Source organism: Daphnia pulicaria, chromosome 2 (genome assembly GCF_021234035.1).
Source record: "Daphnia pulicaria isolate SC F1-1A chromosome 2, SC_F0-13Bv2, whole genome shotgun sequence".
In the NCBI taxonomy this organism is placed as follows: domain Eukaryota; kingdom Metazoa; phylum Arthropoda; class Branchiopoda; order Diplostraca; family Daphniidae; genus Daphnia; species Daphnia pulicaria.
Window position 1 is genome coordinate 11,754,021 of NC_060914.1, and position 22,465 is coordinate 11,776,485.

The following is a 22,465-nucleotide window of genomic DNA, read 5'->3' on the forward strand; positions in this document are numbered from 1 at the left end:
TCGCATTACTCGTCTAACCAGTCAGCGCAGTCGTTTTCCTTTGGATTAAATACAAAAAGTTAAATTAGAGCGATTCGCATTAAGTAGCGTTATTTAAGCGCTTGCGCTTTTTTAAATATATGAAATACGCTCAAATAGAGCGCATATCGTGCAAGAAGCGTTAAACATTTATTTTAACGCTTGCGTGTTTCGTAAGTTATAGACGGACTCGAGACAAGCGCTAAAATTATCGACGGGTGTGCGCAACTTGTCCAGTCGCCGCAATCGTTTTCTCTGTCACATTTATTATTTTAATTAACGAAGCGCTTTGGCGTTTCGTAAATAATACAATTGCTATATGACAATGAAATAAATTGCGCTAAATATATATTTAGCGCATCGCGCGCAAGTTTATCGCAAACCAATTGCTAGCGCAACGCGCGCTTAGCGCAAAACATTTGAATGGTTTATTTTCCGCTTATAATGAGCCGCCGAAAACAGCGAACGGGCGACAGCGCTAAAATAGTGGACGGACCAGCGATAAGCGCTTTAAAAAATCGGACGGGCTCGCGTTACTCGTTTGACCAGTCGCCGCAGTCAGCCGCAGTCGTTTTACTTCGCATTACATTTTAAAAAATAATAATTTAGAGCGACGCGCATTAAGTAGCGTTATTTAAGCGATTGCTCGTTTTTTAATTATGTGATTAAATCCCCGTTTGTACTACTGGATTCAAACTGGCTATAAAGGGGGTGGAGATGTGGCATGAAGTAATTATTTTGACCGCTAGGTGGCTGCCGTTTTTATATTGAACTTTTTGGAATTATATATTGAACTTTTTTGGGGTTTTATATTGACTTTTTTTTCTTTGTATATCAACTTTTTGTTTTTTATATTACACTCTTTTTGGTTTTTATATAATACTTTTTTCAGTTTTTATATTGAATTTGTTTTTTATATATTCTTTTCTGTTTTATATAAGGATATTTTGAAAATCATTATTATATTGAAAAAGTGGCGGTTTTGGGCTTCCATACAGGTTGTATGTAGCAAGATTAAACTTTGCTTGAATTGTATTATTGATTATTCTTTTTCGTCTGCTAGTTTTTGTTGGCGCCATAGGCCATCCGGTTGTCCACCCTTTTGGCTAGTCTCGATCTCTACATGAGGTCATGAGTTGTCACGTGTCTGCTCGCTTGTACGATTTTCTTAAAAAAAAAAAAATTTGCTCGACCACATCAATGTCGAGTATGTAATTATTTCGTGTTATTCTTTTTTTCGTGTATGTGAATCCTATGTGCATACAGTAGCAGTTTCATCAGTTCTGAATATCAAGACGAGCCAGTAGGAGAGAATTGCCAATAAGATAAGATTGATTTCCTCTTTGATTTAATTTTCCCCACTATTTCATGTGTAAAGGAAGTTGTCATTGTACCAGGGAAACTTGTAATTAGAAGTTGTTCAAATTCTGGAATCAATTGTGTGACTTGTGTGTTGTGTCACACCTTCCAGTGTGACTCTAATTAGACACTTATACTGAAGTAATACTATCTAGGCATGTTTAATAACTTGAGACTATGTAAGACTTGTTACTGCACGTAATTTGTTTGGATCTTTACAAGTTACATCCAGATACTGGAAGACGGGGGATTGCCACTGGGACCACCAACTTGCTCTGTAATCTGGGCCCACCTTTTCCACAAAAACAACTCATCATTGGCCAGCAAACAAGAACGAAAGTAAAGCTCATTGTGACAGATATTGTAATTTAATTAATCCTATCGTTATCATTTCTTTGGCAGTATAGAGAAATTACGCGTAAAACGCAATGGGTCTCGGTTTCCTAGAGTCGCCAGAAATTGGTAGGTATTACGTAAGAATAAGCAATTTTATTAAAAGTTATTTGAAATTAACCATAGAAAACAAGTGCTTTATCGAAATGGTGATATAATTTGTTTGCAATTGATTGGGTGTTATCAGTCCCCAACAGGCCACGACCAATTGGATTCGTTTCACGCGTCACTGTTTCTGTTAGTCATATCTTTTAAAGCTTATCTTCCCTATGTATGCGCATAACAACAAATCAAGATTATGATGCACTGATATTTTTTTGTTCTCATTGTGTCAGGTACCCAACAATCGCCAAGATGTCTCACTTCGACGATGAGAAATTTAAGCAGCTACAGCTGAAAGTCAAGTTTAACGTCATTCCGAAAACTAGGCTGAAAAAATTCGGCAAACTTTTTGATGGTTATCCAACTGGGCTGGTTAAGAGCGAACCGGGTGGGTTCGTCATGCCACCCACGTACGGAGAAAATGCTGAAAAAATTTACCGGATGAAGCCGAGAACTGACGATGTTTGGTTGCTCACGTTCCCTAAATGCGGTAAGTTCAAACACAAATTATTCGACGGTATACGATTATTGTAAATAGCCATTGTTTTAACAGGGACCACTTGGACGTCCGAGTTGCTATGGTTACTTGAAAATGATTGCAATTTTGAAACAGCCGCCAAAATTCAACTTCATAGCCGGGCTCCTTTCTTAGAGTATACGTTTATTGTTTATTTACTTTTAAGTTTTAATTTTAATTTGATTTGATTGTCACAGAATGCCTTACTTGAGTGCGATGTCTGGACCAATGAAAAATTTCCTCATTACGGTGGACAAGGTGGAAAAGCTTCCGTCTCCGAGAGTCATACGACCTCATTTGCCGTTTTATTTGCTGCCTCCTGAGCTTCTCGACACAACCAAGGTATAACGTAATCTCGCTTAACCTGTAGACTCCATATGTCATTAATCATTAATTGACTGCAGGTAGTTTACGTGGCTCGCAATCCCAAAGACGTCATCGTTTCATACTACTTCCATCACAAATTGATCAAAGTGCACGGTTACACCGGAACTTTGGACGAATTTGCGGAATTCTTCATCAACGATGAAGGTAAACCAAACCATATCCTCCCTTCCACATTTCAAATAACTGACGAATATTTGTAAAATTTGAATAACAGTTGTGTACGCTCCTTTTTTCCCACACATTTTGGACGCCTGGTCTAAACGTCACCATCCAAATATGCATTTCATGTTCTACGAGGACATGAAAAAGGTAATACTAGTTAATTCCCTCACCCCAAATTACGATAAAAATATGGATCCTAATGCTTCCTAACAACAGGATTTGCGTGGAGAAATCGAGAAAGTTGCCACCTTCCTCGGAAAATCGTACAGTGACGAGCAGTTGGGAAAACTGACCGAACATTTGAAGTTTGAAAATTTCCAGAAAAATGAATCCGTCAACAGCGAATCGGGCAAAAAATTTGGCGCCATGAATGAAGACGGGAGATTTATTCGCAATGGTATAGATTTTCGAATTTATTTTTCCTTTTCAAAAGTTGTAAAGCTATTATTTATATTTGCAACTGACAGGTAAAACGGGAGACTGGAAAAATCACTTCAGCCCAGAATTAAACAGCCGAATCGACGAGTGGATCGAAAAGAACCTGGCCGGTACTGATTTGAAGTTTGTGACGGAACTGGAGCATCAAGATTAAAATAAGTAAAACACTAACCACTCACCTTGCTAACCCATCTTAGTAGGTTTGTTTTATGTGGTTTCATTAGCAAATTCATTAGAAATAGGACATTTTATTTTCACAATTCCTATTATTGGAATAAATTATCTTTTACTTGTGATCTTTGAGATTGCTGGTTAACTGTTTATGACATCTGATCTGTCACAATCCTATCTGTTTAAATATGGAAGACAAATTGATGGGTGTGTAGAAAATCTTATCAAATATAGCCGATCCCCATAGTCATTCAAATGAGATGTTTGCTTATCTTATCCATACAAAAAAGAAATCAGGGCAGAAAGGAAACTAGGACAGTGGCGTTTACTTGCCAAAGACTTAAGACGTGTTCACAAATATGTCTCGCTTTGACGAAGAGAATTTCAAGAAGCTTCAGCTTAACGTCAAGTTTAACGTTATTCCCAAGACAAGATTGAAGAAATTCAATCAGCAATTTAAAGGAAACACTACGGGACTGGTTCGAAGTGAGCCGGGAAAGTTTGTCTTCACGCCATTGTACGCAAAACACGCAGACAGACTTTACCGGATGCAGCCGAGAACTGATGACGTTTGGCTACTTACTTTTCCCAAATGTGGTAAGCATAGACACCCTTTACATAATCGACTGCATAATATGGTTAGGTTAAGTAATAACTGTCTTATCTTCTATTCAAAATTGTTATCAGGTACAACTTGGACTTCTGAACTGTTGTGGCTACTGATGAACAATTGCGACACGGAGAAAGCCACTTCAACCCCTTTGTTTCTTCGTGCTCCTTTTATAGAGTTTGCCAAGCCCATGAACTATGTAATTTTTATAATTATAACGACATAATTTTTTTTTTCATTTCAGTGTGCCATTTCTTACCTCAGAGACTGAACTATCACCTGAAAGAAATAAAATGCTGAATTCTGCCGACAAGATGTCGTCACCGCGGATTTTCAAAAGTCATATGCCGTTCTATTTGCTTCATCCCAAATTACTCGATACCTCGAAAGTAAGTTGAACTTTTCGCTACTTCACTTGTGATAACTGAATCCAATGTTTTATACTGTTTTGTGCGTACATAGGTGGTTTACGTCGCCCGAAACCCCAAAGATGCCATCGTCTCATTTTATCACCATCACAAGTTGATTAAATTTCACGATTATCAAGGAACCTTGGAAGAATTCGCCCAGTATTTCATGGATGACGAAAGTATGTATAGCTCGAGCGAGATGAACGTTTTACTCGATTAAATTAATTATTCTTCGTTTGGGGGTGAAATTTAGTTTTGTATTCGCCGTTTTTCCCGCATATGCTCGACGCCTGGTCCAAGCGCAATCACCCGAATATGCATTTCATGTTCTTCGAAGACATGAAGAAGGTAATCAAAGAACTTTTCTTTTTTGAGGAACTATCGGTTTATTTTATCTTCCTTTGATTCTATAAGGATTTACGAGGCGAGATCGTCAAAGTGGCAGCGTTCCTCAATCAATCGCCGACTGATGAGCAACTGGACAAGATAACGGAGCATTTGAGGTTTGACAATTTCGAAAAGAACGAATCAGTCAACAACGAAGCCGGCAAGAAACAGGGCTGGATGAATCCTGACGGCAAGTTTATCCGCAAAGGTAAAATAATTTGAAGCAATCCTTGCTCACGTGAAAATCAATTTAGAAAATCAAATTGAACTCCTCAGGTAAAACGGGTGACTGGAAAAATCACTTCAGCACAGAATTGAACAGCCGAATCGACGAGTGGATCGAGAAAAACTTGGCCGGTTCCGATTTGAAGTTCGTTACAGAACTGGAGCATCAAGATTAAGATAAGCACAAATTGACTCAGGTTGGTAAGCCATTCCAGGTTTGACACTTGCTGTGCTGTGCATCACGCAATTAGGATGTGGCATTCGATTGTTATAGGTGTAGTATAGCATACTTACTTTTACAATTTCGATTATTAGAATAAATCTGCCCATACTCTTGTGATCGATTGAGCTGGCTAACTGTTTTTCAATGATTTTGAACAATGGATGCACTGATTTCGTTTTATGTGTCACACAATCACACCCCTTATCAGTTCAAGGATGACTGTAGAAAATCTAATCAAGTAGAACAAAATCGCATAGTCATTTCAATCCCATAATTAGTTATCTTATCCACCTAAAAAATAAACCATCGTGAAAGGGAGACGAGTGATACATATTCTGCCAGACACGCAAGACGCAATCAAAAATATGTCTCAGTTGGACGACGAGAAATCCAATGGGCTCCAGCTAAACGTCAAGTTCAATGTGATTCCCAAGACAAAGTTAAAGGAATTCACTAATCTTTTTAATGGGTACACTACGGGACTGGTTCGAAGTGAACCGGGAAATTTCGTCATGACCCCGTTGTACGCAAAACACGCAGACAGACTTTACCGGATGGAGCCGAGAGCTGACGACATCTGGCTACTTACGTTCCCCAAATGCGGTATAAATCTAGTTTTGATCATAATTAGTTCAAACGTTTTTAAAACTGTCTTATCTTCTATTCAAAATTGTAATCAGGTACAACTTGGACTTCTGAACTGTTGTGGCTACTTATGAACAACTGTGACACGGAGAAAGCCAAAGAAACTCCTCTATTTGTTCGTGCTCCTTTTACAGAGTATACAAGGCAAATCATTTTTTACAGCATTATCTAATGTTATTATCTCAGGAAACCATTTCTCTCATCGGATGCCGAGTTGTCACCACAAAATAGTGAATTGCTTGACTCTTTTAATGGGAGGCCTTCTCCGCGGATCTTCAAAAGTCATTTGCCTTTTTATTTGCTTCATCCCAAGTTACTCGATACTTCTAAAGTAAGTTTGACTTTTCGTCTACTTGACTCAACCGGAAATAAATGTCCTATGCACAGGTGGTTTACGTCGCCCGAAACCCCAAAGATGCCATCGTCTCGTTTTATCACCACCATAAATTGATGAAACTTTACGACTACCAAGGAAACTTGAAAGAATTCGCCCAATATTTCATGGATGACGAAAGTATGCAGCGGTAAATGAAATACTTGGTCGTTACTCGATTAAATGTATTTTTCTTTGCGGGTTAAAATTCGGGTGCAGTTTTGTTTTCGCCATTCTTCCCTAATGTTCTTGACGCCTGGTCCAAGCGCCATCACCCGAATTTACACTTCGTGTTCTTCGAAGATATGAAAAAGGTAGTAATTCAAAACATAATTGCTGTTGAAGTATCTATCGGAATATTTGTCTTTAACTTTTGATGTTGTCCCACTAGGACTTACGAGGTGAGATTGTCAAAGTAGCCGCTTTTCTCAATCAGTCGCCGACTGATGAGCAACTGGACAACATAACGGAACATTTGAGATTTGACAATTTTCAAAAGAACGAATCAGTCAACAACGAATTAGGCAAAAAACTTGGCTGGTTGAAACCAGATGGCAAGTTTATTCGTAAAGGTAAAAACATCATTTTTACAAATCATTAATTCAAAATGAAATTGAATTTAAAAAATTAAATAACTGATTTTGTTTAGGTAAAACGGGCGACTGGAAAAATCACTTCTGTCCGGAATTGAACAGCCGAATCGACGAGTGGATTGAAAAGAATTTGGCCGGCTCCGGCTTGAAATTCGTGACTGAACTGGAGCACCAAGATTAAACAATTTCATGGAGCAGCTAAAGTTTTTGTTTAATTACAATTGTTAAACAATTAGAGAGAAACAATTGAGCACAATACTACCCATGTCTTTTCGATAATATTTGAAAGTTACGGCAATAAATTGTTATGAGCATTTGTAAAATTTAACTTTCTTAAAATATTTTCAAATAGTGATTTTCGTTATCCGATAGAAAGATTCAAATTGAATGGTGTTTCTAACTGGCCTATTGTTTTCCTTATTTTTTCGTTGTCCAAAAATGTTGTCATTGCTAAATAAAATTGTTAACGAAATCTACAAAGAATTTAAAATCATAAGTTAGTTGCTTTTAACCTGTAAGTTGAGTTTCCAGTAATAAGGGAACTTGCGATTAGTTGTAAAGGTTTAAACAAAATTGAAATCAGCGCTTTATTTATTAAATCGTGTATAGGGTTCATAGCTTGTCCGTCAGGTGGCTTCGTCAGAATGATAACAGCTGATTCAGCCGTGACATTAGCCTTGATTTGCCGCCATAAGACACAGCTTAATTCTTGAATGGCGGCAGTTTATGATGAACTTTTGTCTTTTCTTGTCTCTCTCTCCTATTTGGATGAATGAACTCATAGTTGGTATTTCATTAAAAATAATGTGTTGTACTTGCCAACGTACCATGGGAAGTGCTAATGACTGTAGCTTAATGTGTATTATCGCTACGACATTAAATGGGCTAGTTAAAGCTGGTTAAAGTAGTGAAAAAACAAAGAATTAGAAGATTGACAGATCATGTGAGGCAGAAGACTATGGAAGGTTAAATTTGACTTTATTTTGAAAACAGGAGGGCTGGAAGAAAAGTCTACATGTGTGTTAATCCGATAACACCTAACCTAGTAGTAAAGTTGGTAAGTTATTTACAAGTTAATTCTTTTCAATAGCTACTTCTCGTTAGAAATAAGCTCTTCATCATCTGGAAGTTGGATTCACCTTTGTCATGCCTGGAAATACTTAAGAACTTTGCGTACTTTTACCTGTTACTATATTTGTATTCACACATTTTATTTTTTTCAGCTGGTGGATACCCTGATATTCTCCTGTGTCTCCTGCCAAAGAAGTTTGGCAGTGCCCCTTACTGGGATTAATCAACATTGTGTAATGAAAGTTTGATGGGTGACCCAAAAACAGCAGTTATTCTCGGAAGAATTATACTGGTAAAATTTGCTATGTGGAAAAAGCTCCTTTTGTCAATTTGAGCATTAGCCCTATCTATTTATGGATTTTGACTGGTTGATACATTTGGTTGGAACATTTACTATGTAATGAATTCGACATGACTAACCGCATCGGAGGAGATCGCTGATTTAATGTGATGAACGAGAGAATATGACAGACTGACGGTTGTAACGTTATTTTACCTAAAGAAAGCATACCTGGAAGAAAGCTCAAGCGTTTCTGAATCTAACAGCCAAAACTCAAGCCTCCCCACATTTTACGCGTTCCGTCCAACTTTGTATGGCAATCTTCAGTTACACCGAATCCGTAAATAACCTACAGATAAAGGTAGGCCTATTCCGTTTTATTGATTAATTAACTGTTGATTAACGTACCGCTTGCCCTTATGCCATTAGGTATGAATATCTCAGCGAATAACAAAAGGACCGTGAATCTGCTCATGACATCACTATGGCACTCAATAACGAGAAAAGACATGAAACCATTATTATAATAGTCATCATTTACCTTACCCGATCCTTGTGCGGTTCAAGCTTCGGTCGATCCATACGCATTTCGCACCATTCTTTAGGAACATTCTTTATGAAAGTGAGCATATGAAAATAAGTATATTGAAGCAAAGTAGACTGAAGCGAAACCCTGTCCTAAGTTACAAACGATTTTTTTCAAATTTGTATTATCGCTAGCCTGAAGATTAAAAGGGAAAGCATGGAATTGTTAAAGCTTTGGCGAATCAAATAAACCCAAATCGGAACCAGCACCCAGCAGAAAAACCATCTTCGTCTAGTAGAGAATAGTACGTATAATTTAAGCTATTGTTGCACAATTTATGTATTTATTTTAAAATTTTGTATTAAATAATACAGAAGTACACGAATGCGGGGTTAGATATCCATACGTACACTTACAGAGAAGAGGCGAGAAGATGAGAAACATGCGAAGAGGATGTCCCAGCTGCGTTCTGATGGTTGAAGAGGAGACGTTGATGTGACCTGGCAAACGAAATAAAGTAAGACATTTATTAAATATTGTGTAGTATTTTTCAGCTTTGAATATATTCCGGTTCATGAGTTAATGTGCAATGCAGTTGGCAAGCAGGTGGGACTCTCCAAATTCCCATTGCAGTTTATTATTTGTAGCTTTCTGTTGGGAAGAAGCACGGTAGTGTAGTCAAATATTTCTTTTTTAAATGTCTCGACGTGGGGTAATCAACAATAGATTTTATTTACTTCCCAAGTTACATTGGGTCATAACCTCCTTTTTTTTCTCTCTTCTCTCGAAGAAGATTTATAATTTTCTTCAGCTACAACACAGAGACTTCGAAGTACTATTTTGTTCTGTTCTAATTTACGTGATCATAACTATTTCGTTTTTTTAGTAAAATTTAACATTAAGTCCATCGCTACCCTACATGCGCCCTACATGACTGTATGTATATCTTTTAGAGGGTCCTGAGACTAACCAATTCATTTTTAGCCAAAATCTTTTAGAGGATCCTGAGTCTAACCAGGAAACCTAGTATGACTAATCTGCTTATCCAACCAGGTAGTATTCTACTATTCCTAGATAATGGCCATATTTTCGTTTTTAACCAAAATCTTTTCGAGGATCCTGAGACTAACCAGGAAACCTAGTATGACTAATTTGCACCTTCAAACAGGATACATGAATGTTACACACATCTCTGTATTTTACTATTCCTAGATAATGGCCAATCTTCGTTTTTAACCAATATCTTTTAGAGGGTCCTGAGTCTAACCAGGAAACCTACTATGACTAATAGCTTCTGCCTAACTCTATATAGAGAGTCTACCGTTAACCACATACTTTTTCTCTTTAAAAGGCCTTAGTGCTACTACACTAAAGCTCCGAAGCGTTGTAATGCCCCGCGGTGGCTACTAGCCCCGCCCCTCCAGCGACGGCCACCACCTCCGCCTACGTCACAGCCGTGACGTCAACACCGGCAGCTAATGTCACCCCCGTGAACTCACACTGGAATGCCATACACCGGAAACGCCGACGCTGCACGCTGACTCGGCGGTCAGCTCGGAATACCGGCCCAGCTCAACCAGCCCGCTGGTCCAGCTCAACCAAGGCGCTGGTCCAGCTCAACCAAGAAGATGATCCAGCGGGATCACTTTCGGCCCCGAACAAGCTCCCTATATAATTGTATGTATCACTATGTGTCGCTCTCTCTGCTGTACTCCCCCTTGTCGATAGGACACGCAATACAAGCGCTTACCCTTTGCTACTCATCTCCGCGTACTCTCTGTAAGCACCCCAGACCGGGCCTTACAGCGTCATCAATAGCGTGGTCTATGGTGCAATGCTATCGCTGGAGTAAGGCGGTTACCTTCAATTCGGGTATGTTAGAGAATTCTATCATGTTATTTTCAATCTTTAGTTACTACTATTGTAATTATCAACTTGTGTGAATAGGTAGCGTCAAGATTGGCCTACCCTGATGGCGTCATGATCGCTGCTTCTAATTTACGTGATCATAACTATTTCGTTTTTTTAAGTAAAATTTAACAATAAGTCCATCGCTACCCTACATGCGCCCTACATGACTGTATGTATATCTTTTAGAGGGTCCTGAGACTAACCAATTCATTTTTAGCCAAAATCTTTTAGAGGATCCTGAGACTAACCAGGAAACCTAGTATGACTAATTTGCATCTCCAACCAGGATACATTAATGTTACACACATCTCTGTATTCTACTATTCCTAGATAATGGCACGACTTCGTTTTTAACCAAAATCTTTTAAATGGTCCTGAGTCTAACCAGGAAACCTACTATGACTAATAGCTTCTGCCAAACTCTACATAGAGAGTCTACCGTTAACCACATACTTTTTCTCTTTAAAAGGCCTTAGTGCTACTACACTAAAGCTCCGAAGTACTACACCACTTAGGGTCTTTTAAAGAACGAAGTGCCGTTCTTTATTTACAGAGCGCTTCATGTCTCAACGGTAGCGCTGAAACTCCCAATGGCTTGCATCACTACTAAAAGGACTCATCAGCATATTCCCAGTTTCCCTTCCCACCCTTAAACTAGATTTATATTTACAACCACAAGACTAATTCCAATAGGATCCTTCTATATCGATATATCCTTCTGGATATTCTTCAAGACCTACATTTTTTAAAAACAAAGTCGATATGGCGATGTTTACAATTTTTGCGCTCTTTTTAAGTGAATAACTCACTTTTTTACTTGATCAGTGTTACCATATGTAAATTTTCGTTTTCTTCTGTATCGAGGTACTGCATTCCTCCTAATACTCATGAATTTTTAGGATACCTTCCTACCATGGATTACTCATTTGTTCTGTCTTAATATGGACCAACACCTCAGCATGTGCTATTTTTTTTTAGCTTTAGTCAAAACTTGGTCGTTATCAGCATCTTGTAAATAGTATACCGGTGCGACATTCTCTAGTAAAATTCGATTACATCACGGTAGTAATTGATCAAATGGCACAGAAAGTTTTGGTTCCATTTGATCAACTACAGGACAAGATGTAAAGGAACAAGGTCCAGCCTACAGTCCATAGCTGGCCAAGAGAAAAATTCTGTGTTGCTCTCTCGACCAACTACGAAGAGTAGACTGACGAAGGAACGTTGGATGGCCAGCCATTTAAATGAAACACGAAGGCCATTAACTTGTGAAAAAAGACTATCTCAAGGTTTTTTAAACTGTGATTCAAGGTTAATGTAGGGATAATGGTGATATCAAGGTAAAGCAAACTTAAGGAGATAACAAAATCCAGGGGGACAGCAGTGCTGTTAAGGTTTTTATCAATCTACTGTTTTTTCAAACTATGGATTTCTATTTGTAACATTGAAGATTAAATAACTAAATAAGACAGGTTAGAGGTTAATTTATGGTGATGGTTGATTAGCCCATACTTTTTCTTGTAATTCAAATTTATTTTCTTTTTCCAAAAATATCTCATCGGTTCTTTAAGTTGCCCACTTGAATCTACCACGTAATCACGAGTTTAAGATTTGTAAAGGTTTTCTAAAATCAAATGAAATCAGCGCCAATTGAAATCGTGTAAACCGTGATAGCTTCTCCGCTAGGTGTCTCCGTTGATGATTGCCAACAGCTGATTCAGTTCAGGCCTCAGATGAATGATTTTTTTGTCCCAACTTGAATGTTTTTTCCTCTCTGGATTGATTTTTTGAATTTCGCTAGTTGATTTCATGTGATCTTGTCATGACATGAGAGTTGCTTATGTATTTGGGATTTTATGTATAATATGTAAAAGCATCTTATCCTGTTTCCATCACATCACACTGAGATACATCTCAGCAGATCTCAGTACATTCCACATGTGGAATGATTTGATGAAAAAGTAATGTGGGTAGGTGAGCGGGAAGAGAGCTTATTGAATGCATAGGCTTACTGTTGTTTTGAGAATACTTTTTACAAGTCAAGTAAAATGTATCAGGGCACACGGCACATCATTGGTAAATCTGCACTTTTTGGGGGTTTTCGAACTGCACATCCTGAATGCAACACAATGTGTTTAGTACTGATATTGTTGAACATGTTCTGAAAATATTCCCTTTATTTAGAAATAGTATCTAGCCCTAACTGTTAAATTCTAGTGTCAAGCAATAAAGTTTTCATTTTATTTTTCTAATAGGTTCATCCAAAGGGACTGTTCTAACGAGAGAAGGAATTTTCTAAACGGGACTACTTAGTGTGGTTTACGCTAATATGGGTGTAAAACTGTAAGCCACATGCTTTTGCTACTAATTTGCAATGCAGTTAGTTAGTTTGTGATGTTTTCGTTTCTTGTTAATTAGGTTAAGGATTAATTTCAAGGCTTTCTTACTTCTATGCTAGTATTTTCCTGTCAATGTTAGTTTGAAATGTATTTGAAAATATTTTGAAAAAGATGTGTTGAATGAAAGTAAGGAAATTAGTAGTATCAATATAGTTTCTATTGTAGCTTTGACATGACGAGGAACTTGGCGTTAAGTTGGAAAAGCTTGATGTTCAACGAGTAATCAAATGATTTCATTCTGTATCCATTGCAGGCAGTCTCATCGTGTGTCCTCAAGAGACACATCCGTATTTTCCCCGGAGAAATATCAGGTGTTTAAATCCAGTAATCCACAATGCTGTCTTGAGAATTCTGACCGAGAAAGGAGTGCAACCAGCCAGTAAATCCGACATATCAAAATGAGGTGAAATTCTGGTAAAGTTGAACTTGAAAAAAAGTGTGTATAATATTATTATTTGCCTTTATCTTGGGCATTTTATTTGTTAAGAGAGTGTAACCTCTAAGATTTATTTACCGGTATAAAACTATAGAAGGCGTCTATTTTCTTTTGGGGTACTTCTGATTCAGTACCAGGCTAGAAATATGAGCGCGTCAATTGACTTATTTACTAATTGCATTGGCTCGATGGCAAATTCACTTTAATCCAGGTAATGGGCAGACCCATCAAAGTAATCTGGAAACGTTTACAGCGGCCACTCATCTAACAATACCTTTTTCATTTTCTTTTAAGTTTTGATTAGTGAAAAGCTTTATGGATAGCGATCGTTGATAACGAAATTTTCTAACGTGTTTTTTGTGTTATAGCAGTTTCATTGTCTGATTTATTTTTTTAGATTGGACCTACGCCAATGGAACAATCTGTTATCTGCTGAGGATCCATCGACAAGAAAAGGGAGGAAATTCCGTCGGCAGTGCCGTGCCAATCGGCAAGAGCACAGTCTGTGGCAAGAGGTACTCAGTCGTTTGTGATTTTAACATTGAATGTTTATTAGAACAATTCGGATTGGTGGGCTCAGCAGAATTGAGGCTTGTGCTGACGAGCGTGATTCTATTTGTTTTAACCATTAAATAGAAAAACGAATTTGATCTATGGCAATCATTTACCTAAAATTAATTGCTATGATTGGGCAACGTTTTTGAATATTTTTTTCCGTTTTGTAAAAGTAAAGCATCGCCAAACTTTAAATAATATAAGAGAACACGGAAGTCTATGGTTATTTGGGGTTAATGGATCTAATCAATCATGGAATATCAAATTGGACAGAATCTTTCGGTTTACATTGCAGGAAACCGCTATAGAAATTATCTATAGAAAGATCCATGTTAAATTATATTCTTATGCAGCCAGTTAATTGGATAAAACTCATCTGTTGTATCCAAAAGAATGTTGGTTTGTAACCCCGGCTTTTTCTGAACAGATTCCAGTTAGGTAGACATCTTCGAATGGAATCATTGGAGTCGTTTGAATGCGGCAGATAGCGGAAGGATTGAAGTACCGTGCATTAATAAGCAGGTCCATCCGTGTAATTGGGATACGTTTTCCATGGCCACTCATCCATGCGACCCACCTAAGTAAGTTTTTTTAATCAATAATTTTGTAAATTCCATTTTGTTTCAAAATCTAAAAATTGTAGCGTAACCCACTACGTAGTTGTTGAGGTCCTACTTCGTTGTGGACACTAGTTGTTTATGTAGGGTTTTCCGAGACGGTTACTCTGACCAAAAATAGTCATTTTGTCGAATGTGCATGTTAACGTACATGTCGTCATCCACTTTCAGAACAAAATCAATTTTAGGGCAGTTAGAGTTTATCTAGTTGAATAGTCCTGCCATTTTCAATGTTAAATTTCTGTAAAAATCCAACATTTCCATCTGAATGATATCTCCGTGGGTTTTGCTTTCTTCTTGAATTTTATCTTTGGGTAAAAAAAACTTCTAGACTGTCCCAAAATGAAACTAAATTGGATATTGCATCGTTGGAATTTCCGAATTACGTCGATATGATTTTTCCAAGTTTGTCAAATTTCCATTCGTTTTACGAAATTGTCAGTTCCCGAAATCACAGCAATGAAAACGCTTCTTACTCTCTGATCGATGTCTCCCTGCCATCGTTTGATGGCTATGGGGTATTTAAAAGACGTGACGTCGTTGATAACCAGGCCGAGTTTTGGCATTCAGTGGCTTTACGTTTGATAACAACCGTACTAGACGAGCCGTTTCGTAAAGGGCACATATTTCCACTCCGGGGTAAGAAGTGTTGATTAGATGAGGAGCTACGTAGCTGGAAATAATTCGTCTCTCTTCATTGACAGCAATTAACTTTTTGTAAAAGTGATTCAGCAACAGCTGCGATTTGTCGATTGCCAAAAGCGTCTGGAATATAGGTATTCTTATCAAAGGGATTTTCATTAAGTTGCCTTAAATGAAATAAGTAGTAAGTAAGGTATAAGTAGATTCAGCAAGTAATCAGGATACGTATTCCGCGGCCACACCTTTGTTCTCTTTCATCTGCTCGCAATGTTCGAGTCTTTTCGAGGTTGCATGAATGTTTTTATGGTAGTGCAAATGTCAGATAGTCAGTGCAGGGCAGATACGTATTCCAACGTATGAAAGCAGCCGGTATTAATTGATTGAGCTGGGGAAAAGCGATCAGAAGATTCATGCTATTTTTTGTAGTGGCCATTTTTTGTCAAGAAATTTAATTGTTATTCCTTTAAATTGAAATTTAACATGGGTTTATTCATTTTTCGCAAATTGCATAATCCTGCAATAGGCCAATAGCATTCAGAAAGTCGGTTTCCAACTTCTTGATGGTTATCCAACTGGGCTGGTTGAGAGCGAGCCGGGTGGATTCGTCATGCCACCCACCTATGGAGAAAATGCCGAAAAGATTTACCGAATGAAACCGAGAACTGACGACGTTTGGCTGCTCACGTTCCCTAAATGCGGTAAGTTCAAACACAAATTATTTGACGGTATTCGATTACTGCAAACAGCCATTGTTTTTAACAGGGACCACTGGAGTTGCTATGGTTACTGGAAAATGATTGCAATTTTGAAATAGCCGCCAAAATTCCACTTCATGGACGGGCTCCTTTCTTAGAGTACGTTCTTTGTTTTTTTTTTACTTTTTAATTTTAATTTCAATCTAACTATTTTATTTGATTAATACAGAATGCCATACTTGAGTGCGATGTCAGGACCAATGAAAAATCATCTCATGACGGTGGACAAGGTGGAAAAGCTTCCGTCTCCGAGAGTCATACGACCTCATTTGCCGTTTTATTTGCTACCTCCTGAGCTGCTCGACACAGCCAAGGTATAACGTGATCTCGCTTAACCTGTAGAGTCCGTGCGTCATTAATCATTAATTGACTGCAGGTAGTTTACGTGGCTCGCAATCCAAAAGACGTAATCGTTTCATACTACTTTCATCACAAATTGATCAAAGTGCACGGTTATACCGGTACTGTAAAAGTAAAACACTAACCAATCACCTTTCTAACCCATCTTAGTACTAAGTAGATATAACGAACCTTGTGTAACTGAGAGAAATGGTTATTTATATGGTTTCATTAGAAATGGGACATATTTTATTTTCACAATTCCAATTATCGGAATAAATCATCTTTTACTTGTGATCTTTGAGATTGGTTAACTGTTTATGACATCAGATCTGTCACACTCCTATCTTTTAAAACATATGGACGGTAATGATGGGTGTGTAGAAAATCTTATAAAAAAAAGCCAATGCCCATATAAGTCGATATTAGTCATTCAAATGAGATGTTTGCTTATCTTATCCATACAATAATGAAATCAGGACAGAAAGGAAACTAGAACAGTGGTACATTACCTGCCAAAGACTTTAGACGTGATCGCAAATATGTCTCGCTTTGACGAAGAGAATTTCAAGAAGCTTCAGCTTAACGTCAACTTTGACGTTATTCCCAAGACAAGATTGAAGAAATTCAATCAGCATTTTAAAGGTTACACTACGGGACTGGTTCGAAGTGAGCCGGGAAAGTTTGTCTTTTTTCCATTGTACGCCAATCACGCAGACAGACTTTACCGGATGCAGCCGAGAACTGATGACGTCTGGCTACTTACGTTCCCCAAATGCGGTAAGCATAGACACCCTTTACATAATCGACTGTATACATAATATGGTTAGATTAAGTAATATCTGACTAATCTGCTGTTCAAAATTGTTATCAGGTACAACTTGGACTTCTGAACTGTTGTGGCTATTGATGAACAATTGCGACACGGAGAAAGCCACTTCAACCAATTTGTTTCTTCGTGCTTCTTTTATAGAGTAGGCCAAGCCCATGAATTATGTATTTTTTATTATAAGAATAACGAATTTTTTTTTTTTTTTTCATCTCAGTGGGCCATTTCTTTCCTCAGAGCTTGAACTATCACCTTTAGGAAATCAAATGCTGAATTCTGTCAACAAGATGGCGTCTCCACGGATTTTAAAAAGTCATATGCCATTTTATTTGCTTCATCCCAAATTACTCGATACCTCTAAAGTAAGTTGAATTTTTCACTTCGTCATTTGTTAGTACTGAATCAAATGTTTTGTACTGTGTTGTGCGTACACAGGTGGTTTACGTCGCCCGAAACCCCAAAGATGCCATCGTCTCGTTTTATCACCACCACAAATTGATGAAATTTCAAGACTACCAAGGAACCTTGGAAGAATTCGCCCAGTATTTCATGGATGACGAAAGTATGTATAGCTCGAGCGAGATGAACGTTTTATTCGATTTCATTAATTATTCTTCGTTTGGGGGTGAAATTTAGTTTTGTATTCGCCGTTTTTCCCGCATATGCTTGACGCCTGGTCCAAGCGCAATCACCCGAATATGCATTTCATGTTCTTCGAAGACATGAAAAAGGTAATCAAAGAATTTTTAACTGTTGAAGGAACTATCAATTTATCTTTGTCTTTTATTGATTCCAATAGGATTTACGAGGCGAGATCGTCAAAGTGGCCGCGTTCCTCAATCAATCGCCAACTGATGAGCAACTGGACAAGATAACGGAGCATTTGCGGTTCGACAATTTCGAGAAGAACGAATCAGTCAACAACGAGGCCGGCAAGAAACAGGGTTGGATGAATCCTGACGGCAAGTTTATCCGCAAAGGTAAATTAATAATTTAAAGTAATCCTCGCTCACGTGAAAATCAATTTAGAAAACCAAATTGAACTCGCTCAGGTAAAACGGGTGACTGGAAAAATCACTTCAGTCCGGAGTTAAACAGCCGAATCGACGAGTGGATCGAGAAAAACTTGGCCGGCTCTGATTTGAAGTTCGTTACAGAACTGGAGCATCAAGATTAAGATAAGCATAAATCGATTCAGGTTGATAAGCCATTCCAGGTTTAACGCCTTTGCTATAGTTATATAACATCACGCAATTATGATGTGGCATTTGATTTCATAAGACATAGTAGGCCTACTTGTATACTTACTTCTACAATTCCGATTATTAGAATAAATCTTCCCATAATCTTGTGATCGATTGAACTGGCTAACTGTTTTTTCAATAATTTTGAACATTGGATGCACTGATTTCGTTTTATGAGTCACACACTCACACCCCTTATCAGTTCAAGGATGACTGTAGAAAATCTAATCAATTAGAACAAAATCGCATAGTAATTTCAACCCCATGTCTTATCCACCGTATCCACCTAAAAAATAAACCATCGTAAAAGTGAGACTAGTGATACATATTCTGCCAGACATGCAAGACGCAATCAAAAATATGTCTCAGTTGGACGACAAGAAATCCAAGGGGCTCCAGCTGAACGTCAAGTTCAATGTGATTCCCAAGACAAGGTCAAAGGAATTCACTGATCTTTTTAATGGCTACACTACGGGACTGGTTCGAAGTGAACCGGGAAATTTCGTCATGACCCCGTTGTACGGAAAACACGCAGACAGACTTTACCGGATGGAGCCGAGAGCTGACGACATCTGGCTACTTACGTTCCCCAAATGCGGTAAATTCAGTTTGATCATTTTCATTCATTGATCATAATTAGATAAAACTGATGGATCTGCGATTTAAATTTGGAATCAGGTACAACTTGGACTTCTGAACTGTTGTGGCTACTGATGAACAACTGCGACACGGAGAAAGCCAAAGAAACTCCTCTATCTGCCCGTGCTCCTTTTACAGAGTTTACAAGGCAAATCATTTTTTACTGCATTATCTAATGTTATTATCTCAGGAAACCATTTATGTCTTCGGATGCTGAGTTGTCACCACAAAATAGTGAATTGCTGGACTCTTTTAATACGAGGCCTTCGGAAGGCTCGCAGATAGTCAGTGCAGGGCAGATACGTATTCCAACGTATGAAAGCGGCCGATCAGAAGATTCATTCCATTTTCTGCAGTGGCCCTTTTTTGTCAAGCAGATGGGTTTATTCATACTTCGCAAATTGCATAATTCTGCAATAGAGATCATGCTGAAAACGAGTCGTTATCTAACATCGTTTAAAATGTCTTGGGTTGCATTTTTTCCACGCCATCTTTATGACGATCCAATATAATAGGATCTATATAGACCCTACTGGTACGAATGTACGATGTTGGTAGAAAACCTGTATAGATGGGAGCTATTGGGCAGTCATGTGTCTTAATCACGACAATCCCCTTCTGTTTCCTTGTTGTTCAGGCAAGGGAGAATTGAGAAAGGGAAAGTCTTACGTTGGAGTTGGAACCACTGACCCACATTTGAACGACATGCCGGGCGGCTATTCGCTTCTGTGGTTAGGAATTTGCTGAAACCTGTGCAGAGAAATATTTTCACTTGTAACTTAGACACCTTGAATCTGGGGCACGTAAAAATTGTAAATTGAGTTAAGGTCATCAATAATCTTAATTACGTTATAAAAAAGAATATTTTTAACATTTATTTCATTGTAGACTCGTCGTCATAGCCGCTACCAAAAGGTGCATGAATTTGCTTCAGGTTTATGCACACATTTTCGAAAATCCTCGTAGTTCTTCGTAAGGCAACAATTCTAGAAAGTTATTTGGCCAAAATCGGTTAACAATAAATAGTACCCGATGCATTGATTTTTCGTTCAGCATCGACAATCTAATACTAACCAATGTTGATATCTAAATTTGCGGTTTTACCTTCACCTTCTTTTTACCTGCAGCTCCACCCTCATATTGCCATCGGTCGTCACTCTTTTTCGTATAAAATCGTGGAGGAATGAGTTGGAAAGTATCAGTTATCCAGCTGTTTCAAACAAGTCAACTACTGCTCCAACATGAAGGTAAAATCGTTTCCACACAAAAAGTGCACATTTCACCAATTGAACATCCAGAAGAAAGTTTTTCTTGACAACGACTTCAGTTCAACTTTTTTGTTGAGACTCGAGAAGTGAATATTTCTATTGCTTGAAATCATTTTCTTTTTTTTTTCATTTCCAGTTCTTTATCGTCGGTGCCCTTATTGCGTTCGCTGCTGCCGATTCCTACAAGGCTGCTGAATACGAAGCCCCAAAATACAACATTTCCAAGTACGAGGTTCCTAAATACGAGGCCCCCAAGTACGAGGCTCCTAAATACGAGGCTCCTAAATACGAGGCTCCTAAATACGAGGCTCCTAAATACGAGGCCCCTAAATACGAGGCCCCCAAGTACGAGGCTCCTAAGTATGAAGCCCCCAAGTACGAAGCCCCAAAATACAACACTCCCAAGTACGAGGTTCCTAAATACGAGGCCCCCAAGTACGAGGCTCCTAAATACGAGGCTCCTAAATACGAGGCTCCTAAATACGAGGCTCCTAAATACGAGACTCCCAAGTACGAGGCACCTAAATACGAAACTCCCAAATACGAAGAAGTGACATACGTAAGTGTTAATTTAATTAAATGACTCGGATGACATAAATTTATCGATTGAATTGTCACATTTTTAGGCCTCTCAACCCTACAGCTTCGGATACGACGTCCAGGATAAAGAATCTTACAATGACTTTGAGCACAACGAGAAGTCCGACTACAACGTAGTCAGCGGATCTTACCGCGTTGTTCTCCCCGACAGCCGCATCCAGATCGTCACCTACAAGGCTGACGCCAACGGATACACCGCTGATGTGAAATACGAAGGGGAAGCCAAGTACCCCGAGTACGCTGAGCCCCAATCCAAAGCTGATGCTTCCTACTCCGCTCCATCATACAAGGCTCCCGAATATAAACAACCGGCCTACGTCGCCCCCGCTTACACCGCGCCATCCTACACTACCCCAGCCTACAAGGAGCCAGTCTACACCACTCCAGCATACACTACTCCAGTCTACACTACTCCAGCCTACACTACTCCAGCCTACAAAGCCCCTGCGGCCTACCCTAAATATTAGTTCTCATCAATTGCGTTTTCTTAATTCTCAGATTATTATTTAATAAATTCTTCAAACGATTTCACGTTATTAAAATATATTATGCAATCTTCGATAAAAAGAACCCAAAAGTTTGTCTTCCACTGGAAATGCAGTTTTAAAATACTACGACCAAGATTCACTTCTCATTTCTCAACATTCTTCCTTGTTTACAATGAAGTGATCGTAGAAATCTACTATGTTAATTGATTGACCCATTGGCAAGTGGTTAGCTAGCCTTATCGGCTTATCTAGCAAACTCAGGTAAAAGTCTATTTTAACAACCCACTTTTTACTTTACTTTTACTTTACTTAATGTAATATAGTTAAGTAACCTAACGGGAATGAGCCCGAGCGTAGCGAGGAAATATAGGGGTTTTGGGTGGGTAAAGTAAAGTATAATAAAGTACTCAAAGTATAATAAAGTACTCGAGGTATAATAAAGTAAAGCAAAAATACATAAAAAATCTGCTGAAATACACATTACTTTACTAAATTTAAACCCATGAATATCTTACTTAGCTCTAGATCAATCAGCAAAGCAACTTAACTACAGATAACTAATTTGGTTAATAATTTATAAAATTCTTACTGGCATATAAAGATTATCCAATTTTCTGCAGTGAGCACTGACTTATTTTCTTTTAAACAAATAACTTTGCACTTTGCTGGTTACACGAACAATCTGAAATACACTTCTGAGTCGTTATTAGCTACAAAAAGTCTAGTCAAATTACTGAGATGTTTCACTACCACCGTCAATAATCAAACTAATTCAGGTGTCGTCTGCTACGGAAATTCTCAGACGTTGCATGCATCACAATTTGAGCCATACTTATACTTTTAATATTATAAT

The 22,465-nt window shown here is 38.2% G+C and overlaps 4 protein-coding genes across 24 annotated transcripts; all 4 read left to right on the top strand.

The window, feature by feature from the left end:
- The first annotated feature begins 1,131 nt into the window (after positions 1 to 1,131).
- On the top strand, positions 1,132 to 18,727 carry LOC124326125 (sulfotransferase 1C1-like). The gene is made up of 13 exons (XM_046784779.1): positions 1,132 to 1,716; positions 1,780 to 1,839; positions 2,106 to 2,362; positions 2,426 to 2,525; positions 2,587 to 2,731; positions 16,582 to 16,677; positions 17,024 to 17,324; positions 17,419 to 17,518; positions 17,591 to 17,735; positions 17,809 to 17,935; positions 18,010 to 18,104; positions 18,173 to 18,353; positions 18,426 to 18,727. Exons 3-13 carry the CDS (start codon positions 2,125 to 2,127, stop codon positions 18,548 to 18,550), a joined length of 1,653 nt encoding a protein of 550 aa, XP_046640735.1. The 5' UTR covers positions 1,132 to 1,716; positions 1,780 to 1,839; positions 2,106 to 2,124; the 3' UTR covers positions 18,551 to 18,727.
- Positions 3,549 to 5,519, top strand: LOC124326342 (sulfotransferase 1E1-like). Its single transcript, XM_046785102.1, has 7 exons — positions 3,549 to 4,144; positions 4,235 to 4,334; positions 4,402 to 4,546; positions 4,620 to 4,746; positions 4,821 to 4,915; positions 4,982 to 5,162; positions 5,231 to 5,519. Exons 1-7 carry the CDS (start codon positions 3,907 to 3,909, stop codon positions 5,353 to 5,355), a joined length of 1,011 nt encoding a protein of 336 aa, XP_046641058.1. The 5' UTR covers positions 3,549 to 3,906; the 3' UTR covers positions 5,356 to 5,519.
- LOC124326415 (repetitive proline-rich cell wall protein 1-like) lies at positions 8,488 to 21,652 on the top strand. 21 transcript variants are annotated; one of them, XM_046785242.1, is made up of 13 exons: positions 8,488 to 8,725; positions 8,794 to 8,986; positions 9,085 to 9,194; positions 9,265 to 9,407; positions 13,057 to 13,144; positions 13,454 to 13,603; positions 14,034 to 14,151; positions 14,619 to 14,772; positions 20,384 to 20,503; positions 20,661 to 20,801; positions 20,862 to 20,906; positions 20,952 to 21,083; positions 21,151 to 21,652. In XM_046785242.1, the coding sequence occupies exons 9-13, from the start codon at positions 20,498 to 20,500 to the stop codon at positions 21,589 to 21,591; spliced, it is 765 nt and encodes a 254-aa protein (XP_046641198.1). In that variant the 5' UTR covers positions 8,488 to 8,725; positions 8,794 to 8,986; positions 9,085 to 9,194; positions 9,265 to 9,407; positions 13,057 to 13,144; positions 13,454 to 13,603; positions 14,034 to 14,151; positions 14,619 to 14,772; positions 20,384 to 20,497; the 3' UTR covers positions 21,592 to 21,652. The 21 variants fall into 21 exon arrangements, with proteins under 21 accessions (XP_046641198.1, XP_046641193.1, XP_046641195.1 ...); XM_046785237.1 differs by lacking the exon at positions 20,862 to 20,906 and having other exon boundaries at positions 8,490 to 8,725; positions 20,661 to 20,861; positions 20,937 to 21,083; XM_046785239.1 differs by lacking the exon at positions 20,862 to 20,906 and having other exon boundaries at positions 8,490 to 8,725; positions 20,661 to 20,861.
- Positions 18,861 to 19,871, top strand: LOC124326509. Its single transcript, XM_046785402.1, has 3 exons — positions 18,861 to 19,215; positions 19,296 to 19,395; positions 19,447 to 19,871. The coding sequence occupies exons 1-3, from the start codon at positions 18,957 to 18,959 to the stop codon at positions 19,766 to 19,768; spliced, it is 681 nt and encodes a 226-aa protein (XP_046641358.1). The 5' UTR covers positions 18,861 to 18,956; the 3' UTR covers positions 19,769 to 19,871.
- Positions 21,653 to 22,465: the final 813 nt, after the last annotated feature.